Source organism: Osmerus eperlanus, chromosome 11, assembly GCF_963692335.1.
Source record: "Osmerus eperlanus chromosome 11, fOsmEpe2.1, whole genome shotgun sequence".
Classification (NCBI taxonomy): Eukaryota; Metazoa; Chordata; class Actinopteri; order Osmeriformes; family Osmeridae; genus Osmerus; species Osmerus eperlanus.
This window is the reverse complement of record NC_085028.1, coordinates 13,910,127-13,931,034: the sequence shown is the minus strand read 5'-3', so window position 1 is coordinate 13,931,034 and position 20,908 is coordinate 13,910,127. Positions and strand designations below refer to the sequence as shown.

The following is a 20,908-nucleotide window of genomic DNA, read 5'->3' as shown; positions in this document are numbered from 1 at the left end:
TCAAAGTAATTAATTACCCTTTGATCCAACGTAATTTCTATTTATTTATTTTGTTGTTTCTACGACAACAATGTGTCACCTAAAGGTTAAGAGCAGTGCTGACCATGGACAGTAACCGTGAAACCTATGATGGTCAGTGCCGTGTAGTTCTGAAGAGCACACATTCAAATATCAAAATAGAAGGGAAAAAAAACATTTCATTTGAGAAGGTTCTAGTGTAATAGGTCCTTACTGTATAAGGGCTGATATTCAGTGAAGAGGTTTCTTTGTAAATCAGGTTTAATCATTCCATATTTTAACAACCTAGCCTTGTTTCTCTCCTCCCGCCCACCCTCACCTCCACACACTCTACACCCGGGGAGAGAGCAGATGATTGCCTCTTCTAAAACCAAGGTCGCTTCTTGAAAGGATGACAGACATTATTTCCGGTTCCTCTGTCCACAATCAAAACTCCTATTTCCCACCTCAAGCAAATGCTGTAGAAGGTTGGTCTTCACTAGCTAAATCACATAGCCTTTATTGTTGGTCAAGTGATTGCCAGATGGGCATTGAGTTCTATAGCTTAATAGAAAAAGAAAAAAGCCCCATACAGTAACTCAGTAGAAGAAAATTGTCAAAGACAATAGACAATCGGATACAATACAAATTCACTAGTCCTCCCAATTCTCTTCAAGGCCAAGACAGCGTGTGTCTATAAGCTGGAGTCTCTTCTAGAGCAGAACAGGATGCTGAGCCACTAATCAGTTGTCTGTCCTAGACAACAGTCAGAGCCATGGGACAAACATTACAGATTACCTGGCCACTGAACGGGTCCTACTGCCTGGCACCTTCTGTCGCTACCAAGCAGGCACAGCCTGGCAACAAAATTCTTACAACGCAGCACATTTCTGCATCTGGAAAGGGCCAGCTGCTCCGGAATAATCCTCCAGGTAGGTGAGACTTCCTACCCTTTAAGGTTTTCTTTTCTTTTCTCATCCTTTTATTTCAGCCAAAGCCTCTACCTTTTTCTTCAATGGGAAACTTGGGGGGGGAAAAAGGACAATTCAACATGAATGAAGCAATTTTCTCCCCATTTAATTTGTCCCCTCTGAAAAGTGAGACTTTAACCTCAACCTGAAAGGTAGCATGTCCCAAATGCATCACAGTGTCCAAAGGGCAGATGGCTGTCTGGCAGAGGCCACAATTCCCCTCCAGAAAAACTGAATAATAAATGCATATCTTGCTCTGATCCAGCACCTTCAATACAGAAAAAGATTGCTCTTGTTGCAAAACACTTTGCTAAAAGCCCTTCTCTTTCTCAGGTCCAGTCTCCCATAAATAATTTGCCTTCAACCTTCACATGCATAAAAATTGCAACTTGTTGGTTATGAGAGAGAACAGTGAAGGCACGCCTTGAATGCCAATGGGGCGATGAATAAACAATGGCTGGCTGCTCCGGGAGCGATACTTAGCTGACAGGAGACATTTCTCCAGCCCGTCAAGTCCCTGTAATTGTTTCTGCCAGAGTGCAAGGCTCCCAGTCAGCTGTGAATGGAGGCCAATCAGATGGAGACATCTTTACATAATTTTCCAACATCCTCAATATACGGAGGAAAGTTATTGGTTGTTGGGGGAGTTCCATAGCCAGCTTATTTGTAATAGGATGACAGTGGATGCTGAACAGGGACATAAGAAATGTCCCACAATGCACCCTGACATGACTGAAGTGTGTTTCTTTTGCTTCCGAGTCAGGAGAAAATTTACATTTGGATATTCTGACTGCTTTGTGTATGTCATCACAAAAACACTATAGCATCTGTATACATCATCGGATATAATAAGAAGTCCTTTGATACCTTAAATTGTTGTTTTGTTGCTGAAAAAACATGATTGACCATTTCCCTGTGATACTACAGTGCCCTCCACTGGTCACTATTAACAGGACTATGGGTGTCACTTTGAAGTGACGTCTTTGTTCAGATCTCCAAGACTTTAAAAGCAAATCGAGAAAAAATAAGATACATAAATAACCACTGCCTGTTATAGGATAAGATTTTATTTTCCAATCCCCTAAAAAATATAAAGTAACATTAAAATGTCTTAGCAGTAATTACATTAACATTACCTCGTGTCTTTAAACAACACAATAAGACAAAGCATATAATCAAGTTTTGATGTTGTTAAAACTAAAACAAAGAAATGCATTATAGGACACACCACAAAGCTGTAAAGAAAGGGTTTCCTTTTAATGGAAAGAGCACTTATATGATCTGTTCTTTCACATTGAAAGCATATACAGTACAACAATACAACAATCTTCAGTAGTCATGGTTCTCCTTGGTCCATTATCTATTCATAATCTGAGTGTTTGTTGCGTGACTGAAAAGTGTGAGTGGATGTTTTTTAGTATCCCCTATTGAACTTAGTAAAGAAAACCTACTTGCTAACTAAACCAGCACCATCTTTAGTGAATTTGTTAGAAAAACGCAACAAAAAAGGAGCTCTATTAAGGTCTAAATTAAATATCCATCTTCGATACTGTAACCCCTTAGAAAGTGCATGTTTTAAAAGTAACCTTTAAAAATAATCTAATCAACTACATTAGCAATAATAAATATTGGTAGACACTCTGGCTAAGAATATTATTGCTTTAACATTAACAATAAGGTACATTAAAAGGGCATTTGCTCTGGGTTAGATCATGTTAACTCACTGTCAAATGACAATCCACCATCCTGTCCCTGTACCCCAAGAAATTTGGACACATACTCACAAAACATGACAGCCATCCATCCGTACTCAATATAAATAACACCAGCTGAGCAAATCACTAATCAGTGCCACTTCTCTGTGGTCTTTTTAACAGCTTATGAGATTTTCATTTCACCCTCTATATATATATCTCGGCAATCTAGTGAGGTATGAAAGTAAGGGGTCTGCTCTGGCACAAACAGAGCGAGGATGAGATGAGCCAGGTCAATCACTCGGCATAGACCCCCGCTTCTGGTCTCAGGCCCGAGTGTGGAAAAGCTCCATGGCCCAAGGCTTTCGACAGCAGTCTGTGGCTGTGAGGAGACATGCAACCATGGGCAGGGAATGGGCCGGCCAGGACTTTACCAGGCCTGGGGGCTTTGGCCCGGGAAGCTGGGTAAAACCCCTCCAGGTTGTCGTAGTGTGTTGGTCTAGATTTGGTGCTTTGAGTTCTTCTGTTGGGCTGGGTGGAGAAGGAGCCAGGGAGGTCTGGTTCCAGAGGGGATGTGGCGTGGTGGTGGTGGGGGAAATGACGGGGCTCCTTGATGCTCTGGGAACGCCCCGGTCTCCTGGGAACGGCGGGCTTTGGCCTGGCTGAGTGGGAGTAGCTGTTGACAGCGTTGCCCATCATCACCCGCTCCTGCTCCCGCCCCCGGCTCTGGCTCCTCCCTCCCGGCTCCAAGCTCCTCAGGTTGGAGCAGCTCCTCTCTTGCAGCGAGGGGACCTTGCGTAGCTGCGGTTGGCTTCTCTGGGGCTGGGAGGGGCCCTGTCTGGACTGGCTTCTCCTGGAGACACTCTCTCTCCTGGGCTGGGTTGGCTCCTCACTGGGCCAGTTAGCTCTCTGGTGTCTGGTGACATCTGGCTCGGCCACCTGGTGTCCTGGAGGGTTCTGGGACGTAGCCCTCGTGTCCTGCTGGCTGTCTACCCTGTCGATGGAGAGGAGGCAGGCATTCCCTGGATCTGACCTGCTTCTGGTGTGCATGATCTCTCTGCCCCTGTATTCTCTCTGGGGGAGGGGAGGTTCCAGCTTCTCGTAGGGGGACATGATAGGGCCCTGAGACCTCTGCCTGGCTCGGTTCTCCGCTCTGATTGGCTGATAGACTAGTCTATCAAAGCCTTCAGGTTGGCGGGCCTCATAGATGACTGTATCTCTGCTCTCCATTAGGACCTTCCTGTCTACAGGAGAGACCAGGTGAGAAGGGTACGGATAGTACCCAGGAGGTGCACTGTCTCTAGTGGAGCGCATGGTGTAGGACTGGCTGTGTCTGATCCGATTGGTCCGGTAAGGGTCCACATAGTAGTATGACTCCTCCGGAGGGCTGACGTCTGCGTATGGGCTGTAACGGTACTGGACACGGCCATTCTCAAAGTAGGGCTGGACCGGAGGGAGGTCTGACTGGACGAGCCACGGGTATGGCTTTTCCTGGACGTAGAACATGGTATCTGGGGGCACGACCTCAGTCTCAGCCAGCTGGACGCGGCTGAGCTGTGGAGCGTGGAAGGAGCGCGCCCTGCGGATGGCTGGGTAGCCTACAGCTCGATCCTCCGGCCTCTGCCACTGGCCCAGCGGTCTATGCAGACCACTGGGGGACAGCTCGCTCCGGGGGGGGGCTCGGTACTGAGGGGAGGAGGGGTGTTGGCGGTCTCGCAGACCCAGAGTGCTGTACACGCCCTGGGGCCCAGCCAGGTGGAGAGGCAGGTTGTCAGGTCGGGAGTAGTGAGGTACTCCTGCGTTGTGGACCCGGTAGTGTCTGTAGGCCTCGGCCTCGGCCAGCTCCAGAGCCCTCTCCTCCTCAGGGCTGTAGCGGAGGGCAGAGGGAGGCTGAGAGGGACGTGGAAGAACCTCCTCCAAGGATTTCGGCATGGAGGCCTCGGATAGGACTGTGCGGTAGTTAAAGGCTGTGACAAAGTCAGGGTGGGAGGGGCTCGGAATGGAGCAGACCGGCTGAGGGGCGGGAGCCGACCCAGAGGGACTGTGGTAGATGGGCGCCATTTGAGGCTGAACAGGCCCCACAGCCCCTAGAGGCCTCTCTCTGCCATCTCTCTGGCCCCTCTCTGGCCCCTCCAGGCCTGCGGACGGGACTGGACTCACAGGAGAAGTGAAGTTTCCCTCAGGGCCCTGTATTGTCTCTGGGCTGAGGTGAATAGGCAAACCATGTGCAGGGATAAAGCAGCTGTGGCCGTCTGTATGAACGCTAGGCGAAGCTAACAGTGGAGCAGCTGGCGAGACCGGTGGTTCAGTGAAATCCTGAGGCTGGGCACGGAGGTGGAGGACAGAGGGTCGAGGCGTTCTGTCCTGCCTGAGCGGAGGCTCCTGTCTCTGGGGAGAGTAGCTGGGTGTCTGGGTCTGGGCGCTCCTCCTGGTGGAGCTCTGGCTGCTGGCCTTCTGGGCAGACTCTGCGAGGGCCAGGGCCAGCTGGCGGGCGGCACTCGTCATCGGAGGGTGAGGAGGAAGGACAGACACTGAACTCACAAGTCTATCTCCTGGGGGGGGATAAGACAAACAACTCTACAGTATGACAGGACAAACAATGCTATGATAAGACATGATGAGACAAGACACAGAGGCTTTGATAAGAAACTAGCTTAAAGGTAGATCGATTCTTATCAACCTCTAAAAAAATGTATTTAAAAGTACAATGTATTACCACGATGCACAAGTTTCTAGATTATCATGAAATGCGTATGCTGTATTATGCGACTGACCTGGTTCTGGCAGGTTCTGTGCAGCCTGGCTGTTGTCAGTGAGGGCAGAGACCTGGCTGACGGTGCTGGGGGGGCTGGGCTCTCTCCCCGCCCTCCCTGCAGCATGATGGAGCTCCCGTGGGGGGGAGGTGGAGGGGACAGGCGGGGGAGAGGGGGAGGCGGCACCTTGGCAGCTCCTTGGCTGTCCGACCCGCACATCTGCCTCGACGACGACGGGGGATTTGGAGGACTTCCGTCTGAGTTTGGGGGAGAGAGGACGCGGGGCTTTGTCCCCCCCTCTCACACGGACGGGAGTGACATCAGGGGACTGGCAGCTGCTGATGGCGTTGTTGGCGGATGAGATGGGCTCTGATTCGCTGGAAGCCCCCGCGCTCCTTCTCCATCTGACGCTTTCCTTCCGCTGTGGGCCGGGAAACGCGGCGGGCGGGCTGCACTGGAAGGACATGGGGTCAAAGTCCAGGGAGGACATGCCGGGGTCAGGAGGGAAGAGGTCAAGCTCATCTTCTTGATGCCGAAGAGAGGCGCATGCTGGGCCACTGACGGTGTCAGCGCTGTTCTGAGCCTCCTTGGTCTGGTTGCTATGGAGATCGCCTTTGGCCCGGGCATGCCGCAGGTCATCCTTGAAGGCGGCGGAGAGGGCGTCGCTGGTGGAGCGAGGGCGAGAGGGGTGGTACATCTGAGACTCACCTGGGACAAACACACAGACAAAGTTGCTATCATTGAAAGGTGGTGATCTTACTGTCGAGCAAACAGAGAAACATGTACAGCTAAATGTGCAGTCAGTCAGTACTGCTAAATAATCAGTACGTTTACACTAGACAATCAGTATATCTAAAAACTATACAGTATATACACAGTATACACACGCAATTATCGTACCTTCCACATTGTGCAAAGAGGTGAGAGATTCTTCACTTTTAGCAGACCTCAGTGTTCCTCCATCTCCTCTTCCACCTGAACAAGGGTGCATCATTTAAGAGAAAGATTTCATGAGAACCCTAGATGCAGCGTAAAAGGCACCTTAACCGACACATTTTCATGGTTCATTTGCACGGCCCTGATTGGAGCTATTTTTGGGAGCAGGTTGAGTGCTGGAGGTGGAGGTCTGGGGGGAAGGCAGCTCTGCTGGTGGTGGTCTGACCTGGCAGGGCGATGCTCTTGATCTCATTGGGCTCGCTGGGGTGCCTCTTCAACTTGCGCTTGGTCACGGAGGACGACTTGCCCAGGTGGAAGAAGGACAGCCAATTCCCCACAGGAGACTTCTTCCCTTTTCCCTGAGTGCGCTTGCTGCAGACACAACATGACACACCGTCACTGCGCGGGCACTATCCCTACGACAGGCACAACCGGAGCACCATCTCTACAACCGTTTGTCTGTCACTGCGAGCTGGAAACCTACCTTTCCATGGGCAGGTCAATGACGGTGTGGAACCTGCCTTGCAGAGCCCCTGGCCCCTCCCCCACCTCGATGTAGTCGCTGTGGGCCAGGCAGGGGGTGGTGACTGGGGAACCCAGCTGGGCCTGGGTACGAGCCTGGGCCTCCTCCAAGGACAGCAACTTGGTGGACGGTGAGCTCACCATCAAAGACTTGGGCCTGGAGAGAGTGTTGTTGCCTGGAGGTGGAAATATGAGCAAGCATGTTTGAATTCATAGTGCACCGCCGTACAAGACCTCCCCCCCTAACAACAAGCCTTTATTTTCCTCTCAGAAGTGTAAGGAGGGCTGCCCTACCTGCATTGTCCCGTATTACAGAGTTGAGTTTGGGGCTGAAGAGCGCCTCAGTGTTGTTGAGGATGAACTCCACCACCACAGACTGGATCCGCACCTCCATGAAGGCAGCTGTCCCGCTGAAACAGGCCGACTCGATCTGCCTGGACCTGGGACACAGATCCAGATACAGCATGGCCTACTTTCTGCAGGATGCCTGCTGGGACATGCCCCAGTTCACCACTACACCAGAACACACAGGATTCTCGAAAGGCTACATCCAAACTCTCCAGTAAGTCAGATGTTGGATACGTCTTCAGATACGATGGACAACAAACTATCCCTCAGAGAGACATTCACACAGTAGAATAACAACATAAATTGGTCTGAAATAACATGACACTGTTCTTAACATACCTTACTGGTAAATTAAATGACAAATATATACTTCTTAATAGTTTTAGTTTAGTTGACATAATTACCTGAGCAGGTTAGGTGCCCAGACGATGGCCAGGTTTTTGGTGTGCATGTTGGTGACGGGGCTGAACGTTGCCAGGTGGGACAGATGTCTCATGAGGAACTCCAGGGTCCTGTGGAACAGACGTTACTAAGGATCAGACTGTACAGGAACAGCTCAGAGGAATGACCAGCAGGTGGCATCACACCACCACAGTCTAACACTCATCGAGTTGGATCCCATTTCCTAATGCGGGACTGCAGATGGAATTCGTATGTGGAGCAATGCCAGTTTTGTCCATTAGGGGGTGCAGTGAGTCGGCTCACTGACCTGTAGTGGGGAGGGGGGAGCTGCTGGATGACGTTGTGGATTTTGACCAGCCTCTCCTCATCGGTGGCTGCAGACACGGCTTCCTGTGGAGACGAAAAAACAAAAGGAGGTCGCTGAGCGAGACTGATAGCGAGAGAGAGGGGACCGCTCTCTCCTCTACTGTCGTTCCCCCTTTTAACAGCTATCTTCACTGAACCCCTGGTGTGCTGAAAACCTTCTGCTGCTCTCCGAGGGCAAGCTTTCTCACTTGTTCTTAGACGGCTTATTTCGATGCCAAATTTGGGTCACCAGTTTCCAGTGTGAACACCCCTTTTCTCTCATGGTTTATCCAGAGCTAACTGGGTCATTCAGCATACAGTACATCCAGCAGCTGGTTCATGTTTATCCAGAAGCCCAGCCTGCTGCGAGGGACCTGCTGCTTACTGAGAATCTCTCGTAGAGCTGGTAGGTGAGGAGCGGATTGGGCAGCTCTCTGAAGTACAGCTTGCACAGGGAGCCCACAGAGTGGATGTCCTGCTTGAACACATCCCTGGTCAGGTCAGGTATCTGCTCCGAGTCAAACTCATGTCTGGAGGAAGAAAAAACGAAAGAAAGAGATGAAAACACCACGTTCCGTTCCATCAGCCTTCTTTGATACTCAAACACTTTACACATAACTTATGGACTGTATACTGGAGCTGACTACTAGACTGGTGGAAACTCACCTCAGTTTCTGGATGTTGGAGGAGATTCCAGAGAGGCGATACATCCCATCGACCACCCCATGCTTCTCTATGAACTCTGTACAGCTCCTTATCACCTGGGGAACTGAAGGAGACCAGGCCGTCAAAGACAGCAGCGAACACCTGTCCCTCCACAGCAGCAGGAAGGTTAACGGAAAGAGTAGCTGCACTGCAGGTTGAGAGACTGACCCTCATGACCCGAGTTGAGGAGGTGTTCCCCCAGGTCACAGCCAAACACCCTCTCCCTGAGTATGCCACGCTGCCTCAGCTTCTGAGGGGGAGGGCGAGACTTCATGAAGGTCCTCAGGAACGTGACCAGCTTCCCGTGCTTCTTGCACACTAAAGGGGACGCACACACAATTTGACATTACACGCTTCAGTCGCAGAGAGAGTTGGTCATCCATTATTGACGAGGAGCAGAGCAAAGTGGAGCTCGGTGTTCAGAGATGGAGAACAGCAGCCCCCTACCTGGTTTAGGCACAGAGCTGGAGACACAGGGGGGGATCTTTTCACTTATCAGCTCCACACAGTCACAGGGGAAGAATCCAACCTGCAGAAAAAGAGAGGGAAAAAGACAGAAATGGAGAGTAATTCTATTAGTTGTGCTACAGATATGCTCTATCACTCAGTAAGTGATAGTAAGCCTGCACTGGGGCGTGGGATGCAAAATATAGGTCACTAGAGTGAGGTCACTGACACATTTAAGTGATACACCCATGGAAGTAGTTTTACCTGAAAGCCATGTTTCCCTCTCCACCAGCCTGTGTCTTCTTTAGGAGGCATGTCGATGACAGACACAATGTCTCCGACCTAGATAACGCAAAATACAGAGAAACAGCAAACACACCATTTTAAGTAGGAGAAAAAAAATACTGTGCTTTTTACACACTTCAAAATGAGAGAAAATAAATGTTATTTTTATCTATATTCCTTGACTTTTATTTGGGATTTCGACAGCCGATCATAAGATTGGGATAGATGAAGAGATGAAATTGAGTTTAAAGCATTCCCTAATGCCCATAATCTGCTGTGCGATAATCCCCAGATTCCTAGAGAGGTCACCTCAAAGGTCAGCTCGTCAGTGGCCTGGGCAGTGTAGCGCTTGGTGACGTGGGCAGCAGCGATGGCCGGGACATTGATGGAGGCCTCTTCAGCCACCAGCAGATGATTCCCCTTGTTGTCGATCTGGGGACAGAAGACACAGTTTGGTAGCAGCGAAAACAGCACAGCTTACAGGGGTTAGCGAGTGGTACTGTGGTCTCTGTAAACAGAGTGACCACCGGGTTAAGAGAGCCAGGTAGAGGAAAGTGGAAGAACGAGAGGACAGGATCACGTACCTCCATCCATGTGAGAACCGGCCCACAGTTGATCTTGTTGTCGGCAATGACAGAGAGACGGGCCAGGTAAGCTGACAGCATCTGGGTCTCTGTCTGAGTCACACAGCCAGTCCAGACAGAAACAACATCACAGAGCCAGATAAGGGACCGCTGATAGTACTATATGAGGATGTTTTGGATCATAACAGTGGCACGATATCCGATGTGGTACCTCTCCTGTGTCCTTCAGTGTGTCCAGGCGAGGCAGTTCGGAGAGCTGGGAGAAACGGCGATCATAGATGCACAGGTGAAGATGTTTATCCAAAACGCGGAAGTCCTCATAAGAACGCTTCACCAGCCAGCTCCGGCTCTGAGAAACGGGAAAAAGAGAAAGAGGCGAGAAGAAGAGAAAGAGGGAGAGAGGCCCTTTAGACTGGATTTAAGAAAACAGTAGCAACATCTATTTCACATGCTCCAGAAGCTTCCATGGTGTTAGGCATCCTGTACTGTCCTATACTGTACCTGGCAGCCTATCTGGACCAGGAAGTGCAGCTCCTTGGAGTCTAGACCACTCTTCTGCCCCTCACTCTGCTCTTCTGCAAAGGACAGCTAGAGGAGGGGGTACAACAGGAAGAGATTAGGCTCGTCTTCAATAATGGATGAGTACAACACACAGCAACCTCTCTCTGCGTCGAACCTACTGTAGCGTACACAGAGAACATGACGTACACCTCGCCTGTCCATGAAATCGTAAAAACCTTGTTCGTGTTCAGAATGTTCTTTTTCACATCTGCAATTCCTTCTTTAGCTCAGCTAGGTTCCAGCGGGCTAAAAAGTTGTGGACACTGCCATGAGATGGACCTGATAGGGAGTGAAGGTGGGTGATGGTAGGCACTTTCCACAATGTGACTCTGCAAGTTTGCGTGATGAAGATTCTGTTTTCACCCCCTGAAAATCCTGCAGTGGAAAATGTATAATAGATAAGGTACTGAGATAAACCCCCTGGCAGCTGGGTTGTTTTTGGTACCTCCTCCTTTCCATATCCCCCATCCCTGGACACTGTAAACCTCAGCATAAGGGATGAGATCAAAGCCTCCCAAAAAAATTTGGGGCGAATAAACTGACATGGAAACATCAAACTTCAAAGGCCTGCAAGGCAAGGGAGGTTCATGCTATTTATAACTATTAACCGCTAATCTAGATACAGATGCAACGAAAGTGACCCAATTTATCCACCAGTGCTTACTAGCACTGCAAACCAAGAGCTCTTCCATAGACATGCATAGAGTTAAGAGCTGTGAGTTCCTGGAGACATGATCTTAGGAAGATCCCAGCATCCTGCATGTCATTAAGATAAGAGATTTACCCTGGGTTTACTTTAGTAGAGAGAGAGAGAAAGAATCTCTGGACAACAAGAATATTAGCCTAAGAAGCAATGGAGACCATGTCGCTTGTGGGTGGCCTGTTAGGGGGAAAAAACAAGACCATAACTAATATAGTCTGGTGGTTTGAACAACGGAGAATAGTGACTTGGCTACTGCTTAAGCCTCACAGCACTGTCAGTAGTGCAGAATCCCTCGTCCGTTTCCATCTGTCTCAAAGTCTCCATCTGTCTGCATTAAACCATATGGTACCCAACAACTCTTATTACATTTCCCCAGAACAGCTCGAACTGAAAAACAACCCCACACAGAGCAACAACTCAACCAGATAAAAACATGCTGGCGCCCATAAACGACTCAATACTTACGAGAACTGAACAAATGAACACGGCACAGCATCACTACACACTGCAGATACCTGCCAGTCCTCACGCCCTCGATCCTGTGCTACCCCTTCCACAGACTCACAGCTGGAGAGGGGGTTCAGTCCTGGCTCTCCAGGCGCAGCTCACTAAGCAGATCCCTGCCCACCTCTGGTAGCTGGGCTTAGCGTTGAGGGGAGAGAGAGAGAGTTGCCCCTACATGTGTCTTCTGCAGCAGTTGAACAGTCTCCGCTTGCCTTCCATTGAGCTCCAGGTAATAAAACGCTGTGTCGGGTGTTTGCAGCAGCTATAGACTCCACATTATGCATCCTCTGGACTGTTATTACGGTGAGGAAGCAGAACAAATATAAATAGAAGCTTCCCGCTGATTCTATTTCCCTCCATTGCCCCTCCTTCTCTCTCTCTCTCTCTCTCTCTCTCTCTCTCTCTCTCTCTCTCTCTCTCTCTCTCTCTCTCTCTCTCTCTCTCTCTCTCTCTCTCTCTCTCTCTCTCTCTCTCTCTCTCTCATCTCCATCTCGTCCTCCTTCACTCCCCAACTCCCCCTCCCTCCCTCTCTCTCTCTACCTTCCTTCATTCTCGGGTGACTACAGCAGCTTGTCGGTATAAGGGACAAAGCAGCACGGGCACACACTCGCAGGAGCCTAACTGGAGGAGACACCATTTCAAATAGTGCCCTTTAAGAGAATGTAGCTAATCTGCAACAAGATCAGAGTCTGTGTGTTGTGTGTGGTGTGTGTGTGTGTGTGTATGTGTATGAGAGAGAAAGGAGGTTGCAGGAGACATGATATTCTCTCTATGCTGGTCCTTTGTGTGTGTACTATGAGGAGCATGTGAGGAACCACAATGACAAAGACACACACACACAGTGGGCACATTTCCTCTCTGGGAGAGGTCAAGTGATCACATCACAACACTATTACAGTAACTGATCCTAATGTATACAGAATTTCAGAAGATACTGGAAAGCTCTCTATAATTGTGTGTGTGTGTGTGTCAGTGTGTGTGAACACTATGTTCTATAAGTGTCAATGTCAGGCATGGCGGGCTTCTCCCTGGAGTGATATTTATCTCTCAGGTCTAGCTCATCTTCCCTCTCAAGGTCACAGAGACTGCTGTGCTGTTGCAGACACACGGCCAAAGGAGATTGTTCTGTCGAGGCTAGGCCACAAAATCCTATTGAAGCAATGGAACACTGCCCATCAGCTCTAACACATACTACATGGAAATATACATGTACAAGCCTGCAGCAGTGTATGTCATAGCATGTGAAACTCCCCTGACTGGATGGACCAATGAGCAGGGGGTGAGGTATAGATTTACTGCTGCTCTCTGCTGGCTTGCAAACAGAATTACATTGAAGTTAACCAGGCGGGAAAAAGCCACTTTCACAAATGACTGAGTCAAGTCTTCCACTTGACTGCATCTCATTATCTCCACGGCAAACAAACTCTTACTCTTAGTCAAACTCCTGTCCTGATGGACCATGCATTGGCTGAGGAAAAACGGCATTTACACAAACGCGACCTTTTAGGCCTTAAATAACCTTAGTTCAAGCTTTTTTTCCTTTTACCAAAAGTACAAATCCTTGGCTTTGTATCACAGCATCACCGGAGGGCATAAAGCATCTGTCTAGTTACATTTGTCCCTTTCAGTAAGGTACAAAAAATTCTCTTCTGCCCCCTTCTGGTGCCTACCAACATCTACAATCCAAATGTCTGGAAAGAGCACAAGGCCAGTTATGGAGGCTCCTGCGGGTGGACTGTCCAGGAACACCAGTGAAAGCTCTTTCCCTGGTGGCCAGAATGCTAATCCAACTAAGACTGTGGATCCAGGTTTAATCTGACACGATTAGGGTAGCATGGATGCTATTTAGTGGATTAGCACAAACACAGGACGAGGCCACATAATTAAAGAGGAAAATATAATTCCAAACAGCGTTTAGAATTCCGTGAAATATCCACAGAGTAGGATTTTATAACAGCGCAGTGTTACATATCAATTGGTGTTTGAGTGCTCGACTCAAATGTCAGCTAAAAACGAGATTGTTTAAGAGCTGGAGGCCAGGAAAACATTGCAACATACTGCTCATTCTATTCCTGCGTCCCATTAATAAACTCAGTAATTGGAGCAACAAATCTACTAAGTAATACATGAACGTACGCCAAGGACAATTACCCAAACATAGCTCAGCCAGGAACAATAACTCCTGTTCTCCATAGAATGTCGAGATGAATGGATGACTGAATGCATGAGTGTCCTCACCTGCACACTGCCAAAGTCAACAGTTTCATAGTGAAAGTGGGCACACTCTGCCAGCCTGGGAAAGTGCCCTCTGGGAAACGTCAGCCTGAACATAAATACAAAAAGTCAGTAAGCTAGCTGCTTCATCAGTATTCTAATGGCTAATATACTGAGAAAGGGAGAAAGTACAGAGAGAGAGAGAGAGAGAGAGAGAGAGAGAGAGAGAGAGAGAGAGAGAGAGAGAGAGAGAGAGAGAGAGAGAGAGAGAGAGAGAGAGAGAGAGAGAGAGAGAGAGAGAGAGAGAGAGAGAAAAGAAAGAAAAACTGAAATAAAGGGAAAGAAACCTGGTTAAGAGTCTGATATGGATGGAAGGTCCACAAAGAAAGATGTAGAGCAAAAGCAGCGATAGACAGAGAGGGAACACAGAATGCTAGGAAAAACGGCGAGGCATACACGGAAGAGATAGCACTAAATGACTAGTCTGCCTTTGCCTCGCCCATCATTCATTTTACAGTCCTTTCATTTTATTGCCCTGGTTTACAGCCCTGGTTTACAGCCCATAATAGCACGTTGCCGTGGGAACACCTACTTCTTCATGTTCTTGACCTTCATGCTGGCCGTGCTGACGCAGGAACGCAGGGGGGGCTCGGCAGGACGCTCTGTGACCTCATCACTCCTCGCCTGGGCCGCGTGTGTCATACGCTATTCGATAAAACGGAATCAGACCTGAACCACACTAGCAGAAGGAGAACCACAAACCATGTCGATACTCAAATCAACCCCAGACACTAAGGACCGTGTTCATTAGTACCGTGGATGGGGATGTCTCTGAAGGGTGCTTCTCTGCTGGAACATCAGAGTCTCTGTTCCCCTCCAGGGGGGGCAAGTCTTCACCCAGGCTAGGACAGGGTACCACAGTCCTGACGGAGAGAGGAACGAAGGAGAGGAGGAGGAGACAGAGGGAAAGTGAACACGCATCCATACAGGGTTTTCAAATCGTAAGTCCTCCACCAGGGGGAGCACATGAAAAGCAGTCATATTCCCGTCATGCTTCAGGGTCTCCAATCAGGACATTGCACCACCACAGCCCTGACAACATTTGGCCCAAGCAACAGTGTTATGTAGATGATTGTGTAGTTAGTGTTATCAACAAATTATTGATCTAAGTAGTTAGTGTCTAATACACGAAGGAATGCACCAAGTCTATCCTCGGCAAAGACAGCAGCATATCTCACAGGGTGAGAGCAAAACTACACTTACAGCCTTTGTGTGTGTTCATGTAAGCAAAGACTTCCCTTTGAGAGATTCACCAATGCAGGCCTCCCACAGGGGATAACCTGACTAAACCTGCAGCTGAAATATGAGTCGGGGCTGGGGGGAGAGAGGTATATAGAAAGAGTGAGCGAGAGAGAAAGCGAGAGAGACAGAGAGAGAGGGCGGGTGGGGGTGGCAGACAGAGAGAGCGATCCATTCAGTCTAACTTATATCAGGGACAATGAGAAGGAGAGGTGGCCTCAGATTTGTCCTCCCGGTCACAGTCACAAAGGCCAAGTGATGCAGTGATTCAGCCTCATAGTTGTCCTCTGAGATCACCAGATAAGGATGGCAATACTGCCACACTAGAGAAGGGATCCTGTAGATCTAGGAGGGAGAGCTCAATCATCCTGGGGCCTTAATACAGTTTAGATTTGATGAGGACTGTTCGATTTGATATTCCTGCTTTACGCTAACATTCGCCCACATCATTCCCACTCACAAATTACCTCACACAATCACATACGCACACACACACAACAGACCCTGCATATGCAGGTACAGTATAATCATGAGCATCTGCAATGTCCTGATCAGCTGACGCGCTAGCCGCAAGAGACTAACTCACCCTTCAAGGACGTCACCACTTCCTGGTTCTCCCTGGAGTCCTGAGACAGCATTCCCGATCACCGCGGCAACCCCACAGCCAGCCTCCATGACACTGCCTTGCTGCAACAGCCGACTGACGAGGGAGAGGAAGAGAGAGGGAGGGAGGGGGCGAGAAGAGGAGAGTCAACCGTTAGAAAGAAGCATTCAGGCATTAACCCACTCTTGTCTGCAGCTCACTCTCAGTCCATTCCATAATCGCCGGCCGAAAGAATTGGCTGAATCCTTCACCCCCCTCACCCCCGGTAGTAAATGGTATCAGGAGCTCACGTCCATCAACATCACCATATACTGTAAATTAACTGAAGAAATGCAGACAGTTGACTCAAATGCCTCCCTTAGACACTTGTCGTGCGGCCTGCCCCCATTCCCACGTCCAGCGTTTACCCCTGCTTCTGGCACATCCTCACAACCATGACATTCAGAGGAAGGCCAAACAGGACTTCCTATCTCCACATTTCCCCGTCCTGCACCTCCAAGCAGAAGCTCTTAGCCATTGATACTGGGGTAGTTTTGTCTCTTCCTTTAGAGTGTCCCACTAATCACCATGGAAATGTCTGGCATCGAAAGCGGTAGTAGATACATCAGCTCAGCCATTAGCTACTAGCATTGCCGCTCCCCTGTAAATCACTGGCCCACGGCCACACGGAGTGGTGCTGACTGGGTTCTACACAGCTGCCTGACTCAGCAGAATGTGAGACACCAGATACACAGGCCGAACCAGTCCAACTCCACTCAGGGACATTTCATCTCTCCAAAGGCTGCCATGATCCCACTACAGGATACCCTGGGCCGACACAATCACAACAACTCGTGCTGCTGGCTGTGAAGAGTAAGGCTGTGGAGAAAGACATCATGTTAAATCAGGATTTTTTTTTACATAAAGTCATTTTCAATAATGACTGGTGGGTGGAGTCATCCCAGAAAGGCTAGAGAGGAATTGAGGACAAGTGTGCATTCTTATTTAGTACTATACAGCTTCATTATGCCACTGACATACTATTTCACAAAGTCATCTTATACGGTAAAGGACAGGTTAGAACCTGTGAATACAGAATAATACCAATACATATGACAAAAAACTGTAGTTATTAGCTCTTAGGATTTGGTAGACATAAATGTTATCCTAAGTACAGTTACTGTAGTATGTGAATCTAAAGCCTTATCACAATGTATCACAATCTTCAACATAGCCTGCATTCTTTTCCAGATAACATTTTACATGGTACAGTGTAACATCTGACCTTGGGAATCACACTGAATAAAGAAAAAAAACGTACATTTCAAAATGCACTACATGCTTGTCATCGTGTTCTGCATACAAAATAGTTCGGCTAGTTACTGCCAGAGTAAGGAATCAAAGTCCATTGTTTGAAACTCAAGATGACTTACTGAGTACCCCTCCATTAAGAAACTTGAATTTGAGAATAAATGTCTGTTCCAAGGCACCTAAGAAACTCCCAAATCCTAAAGCGTAAATCAACCTTATTTGAAAAGTGTTTGTTTAACAGGTCAAATCTTTCAAAGAGAAAATGTGAACATTAGGTTCCGACGGCACAAATTTCCCTGCTGAACATTTCATTCACAAATGTATTTATGCTACTTGTGATGTTTAACGACATGTGTATTACTGTAGCTGTAAGAAATCACACATTATATGTATTTAGAAGCCACAAACAATATGGATTTAAAAGGCAAGAATATGTATCTGATTCTGATGACCTATCGGTTATATTTAAAACTGGTTGTGTATGTACATACTGAGCTGCACAAGACATTTGTTGGCTTGACATGGAGGATGTGTGTCTGATGTCAAGAGACAGAAGCTGCAGAGCTCTGGCTTTGACGTCTGATAGCCTACATAGTATTCCAGGAAAAGTAGGGCAGCCTACGCAATTCTGTATGCTGTTTATGAAAGCTATATTAGCACTCAAGGATTGCTGTTTAAACACTACGCCTGCATGTTGTTATCTAAAGCAGCAATTCAACGGACCAAGCCTGTGCAGCTACCAGCACACTTCAACTAATACAAGTAGGCCACAGGCGGAGATAACAAATCTGTCACAAATGGAAACCTAAAAACGGGGCCATGGTGGAGGAGGAACACTGAAATGTCTGCTGGGTAAGTCAGAGTCCAGGTGTTAACTCCTGGTGTTACTGTGTGCTGTTCTGAAGTATGGCAAGCGGACTCCACCCTTACAGTTGATCTCCCCTCCCAGCAGTGGCCAGCATGGGGGAGGGGTACAGGGGGAGGGCAGGTTCTCATCAACAACCACAACAACCATGACTCCATGGGTTCCATGAGCCACACCTCCCCCATGTGTCTGACTGATCCATATCTAGCTGAAGGAAACTTATTTTTCTCTCCGCTCTGGAATGCTGTCAATACCGCTTGGCGCAACGGAGGAGGCCGGGGAGTTGCCACGGCAACCTCCCCACATACGTCGTGACTGCGCCTCCGTTCCAGAGGGGAGACGAGGCAGGAAGAGGAAATTAAAACCTTTAGCCGTAAACCTTTGACCATCCACCCAGACGACTGCATGCCTGTCTGCAGCTGGAGATATCTCCCCAGCTCATCCCTCAGAGGTCTGTTCACCTTGTCTTTGTCTGTGTGTACCACAGTGGACACAGCACATAGGATTTTGTGGTTGAAGGCTAGCCTGAACTATTTTCTTTCTCAGAGGAAAGAATCATCTGATGCTGTAATCTACTTTAAACCTACAGTACCAGACAGAGATTAATTTTGTTTCATCTGAATGAGGTTGTGTACATCAGTCTGTGTCCCGCTCCAGACTGTCAAGGACTAACACAGTACCCCACACTCAACACATACAGGCCACAGACATGTACCAAACACACTGTGTATCTAGTCATTGAGATAAGACCCATGATTGTAATAAATACAGGACATTTTTTGAGTTTGTTCATTTGATGGGTGACAATAAAACGGGACCATCATCAAAAAAAGATCAAAGATGAGATTAAATTGTCATGATGTTTCCTCATCATGGGTTAACAAACTGGCATGGACTCACCTTTGACCTAAAAATTAAGTAAACAAGATCATCCTTGGCAAAACAAAAGCTATGTTGAACTAGGAGTGTTAAGAACAAATATCCGCAAATGAGTTGCTGTTTCTTGAATTTAATAGCTCGAGTCTAAATTGAGTACAGGCAAAAACTAAGTGAACCGAACACGAAATGCATGTGGACAATCGATAGCAACTCGGCTAAATGTGTAGTCTTCCTGACATCGTAGGATGCGGCAGACCCCATCATAACTTATCAGGGGCGTGTTGAAAATCCATGCATTAGAGTACATTAAATGATACTTGCGAGATAGGCAAAGGTGAATGCCTACTTCAAAAACATATGCAATTTATATTTCGGTTGTGTTACCATTCAGATATCCCCGCCAATGTCTCTGAGATTATACAGAACCCAATAGTGAGGACGATGTAAAACAACGCTACGCAGCCATCGGTAGCCTTTTAAACTAGACCTTAAACACGGGATGACAAAACATACCTTTAACTGCAGGAGGGATAACACGCTTCTCCCCTCTCCTTAAGAGTGATTCCTTCAGCTCACCAAGCTTATGTGGAACTGCAAAGAAAATAGTTCTGTTCTCTCTAGCATCGCACTGCGAAGTTAACTTCACGGTTGCACGAAAGTCGGAGGTATCCAGGATAGGAAAGCATGTTCGCAAGAGCGCCACACAGCTGATAGGTCTCGTGTGCTCTGTGACTCTGCATTCGACACTGCGTGAACGAAATAATCCACGCGTGCACGCGGACAATATAATGATTAATATTTTGCTTAAGATAATGCCACACTGTAGTTATATTTCTACCTAGCCCTAGCATTATCCACAGTAGAATAGATGGAATTGATTCTCAACAATGTTATCTCTTGTCTTACAGCTTCACTTTAGCAAACATAGTTTACTGTGGAAATCAGCAGATGAAACTTGCTGCAGATAATGACATCATTCCTGTGTCCATAAAAATAGCTAAGATGTCATAAGAGTTTATCAAGTTTCAGGTGTGTGTACTGCTTATGCATCATGTTTTGTTTGGCTATAGAAGGAATTTGAACATGGGTACAACGGTCGTACTGTTGTGATGACATATGCCTCATTCAAAGCAGATCGTCAGTCTAGTGTACCAGGTTAAGTTGGCTAGTCACCTAGTCATCGAATGGTGTTTGAGATCAGAGAGGGCATATTAGACTTTGTAGTAGCCTAAGTCAAACCTCTAATTAATATTGTTGTTTACATAAAATGTTGTCCATAAGTAGTACTACCTCAAAGCCGCTAACCCGATCCTTTCACCATTTAACATGGACTATCTACCCTACACTTACACCTTGTGTCTAAGAGATGAAACTGCACCTCCATGGTTCTGCTTTACTGTCACAAAGAAAGACGTGACACTTATGTCCACTTTTCAAGTTTTTATTATTTCAAAATACAAAAATTTGAGAGGAAAATTGTACATGGGAATAAGCGTTGAAAATGATATGATGATATGAACACAACATTTCTGCCAACCTCTCACAGATTCCATTGACAGGTCATAGATCATGCGATGGATCCGGCCTCCAGAATGTATGCCACCAAACCTTTTTCTCATAACCGGGCTGTCTCAAACCTACGGTAAACCTCAGACTATCAGTCTCCACCCAGGCCAGAGACGGCATTCGGCCAGCTTGTTTCTGTTTATTCCGAAGATCGAAGTTCTATGGCAGTTGGACATGGAGTGAGTAAGACATGATTCCAAAGAATACGGAATTCTATAGTTAACAGTGACTAACGGAAAACATACAGACTATTTTACATAAGGCTTTGGTACAGCACCATACAGTATGAGTTAATTGCAACAAAAAGAAAAAAGAAGAATCTGATCATGAAATAACTGACGACTCAAAATTATCTGCGGGTTATCATTCTAAAATAGACAAACAAGTAAAAGGTGTTATGTGTTTTCACTTTGAAGTATTTACATATGAACAGT

The 20,908-nt window shown here is 47.5% G+C and overlaps 1 protein-coding gene across 3 annotated transcripts; it reads right to left on the bottom strand.

Moving 5' to 3' along the window:
- Positions 1–1,999: 1,999 nt before the first annotated feature.
- On the bottom strand, positions 2,000–19,641 carry arhgap32a (Rho GTPase activating protein 32a). 3 transcript variants are annotated; one of them, XM_062472797.1, is made up of 22 exons: positions 19,422–19,641; positions 15,857–15,970; positions 14,786–14,894; positions 14,564–14,676; positions 13,996–14,080; positions 10,491–10,577; positions 10,201–10,338; positions 9,990–10,082; positions 9,715–9,837; positions 9,385–9,462; positions 9,121–9,202; positions 8,842–8,991; positions 8,635–8,737; positions 8,354–8,498; positions 7,931–8,013; positions 7,626–7,733; positions 7,168–7,313; positions 6,836–7,049; positions 6,578–6,723; positions 6,316–6,390; positions 5,437–6,123; positions 2,000–5,214 (listed from the first exon to the last, which is right to left on the bottom strand). In XM_062472797.1, exons 2-22 carry the CDS (start codon positions 15,943–15,945, stop codon positions 2,960–2,962), a joined length of 5,109 nt encoding a protein of 1,702 aa, XP_062328781.1. In that variant the 5' UTR covers positions 15,946–15,970; positions 19,422–19,641; the 3' UTR covers positions 2,000–2,959. The 3 variants fall into 3 exon arrangements, with proteins under 3 accessions (XP_062328781.1, XP_062328782.1, XP_062328783.1); XM_062472798.1 differs by lacking the exons at positions 14,564–14,676; positions 14,786–14,894; positions 15,857–15,970; positions 19,422–19,641 and adding an exon at positions 14,319–14,398 and having other exon boundaries at positions 2,001–5,214; XM_062472799.1 differs by lacking the exons at positions 13,996–14,080; positions 14,564–14,676; positions 14,786–14,894; positions 15,857–15,970; positions 19,422–19,641 and adding an exon at positions 11,769–11,786 and having other exon boundaries at positions 2,001–5,214.
- Between the last annotated feature and the right edge of the window lie 1,267 nt (positions 19,642–20,908).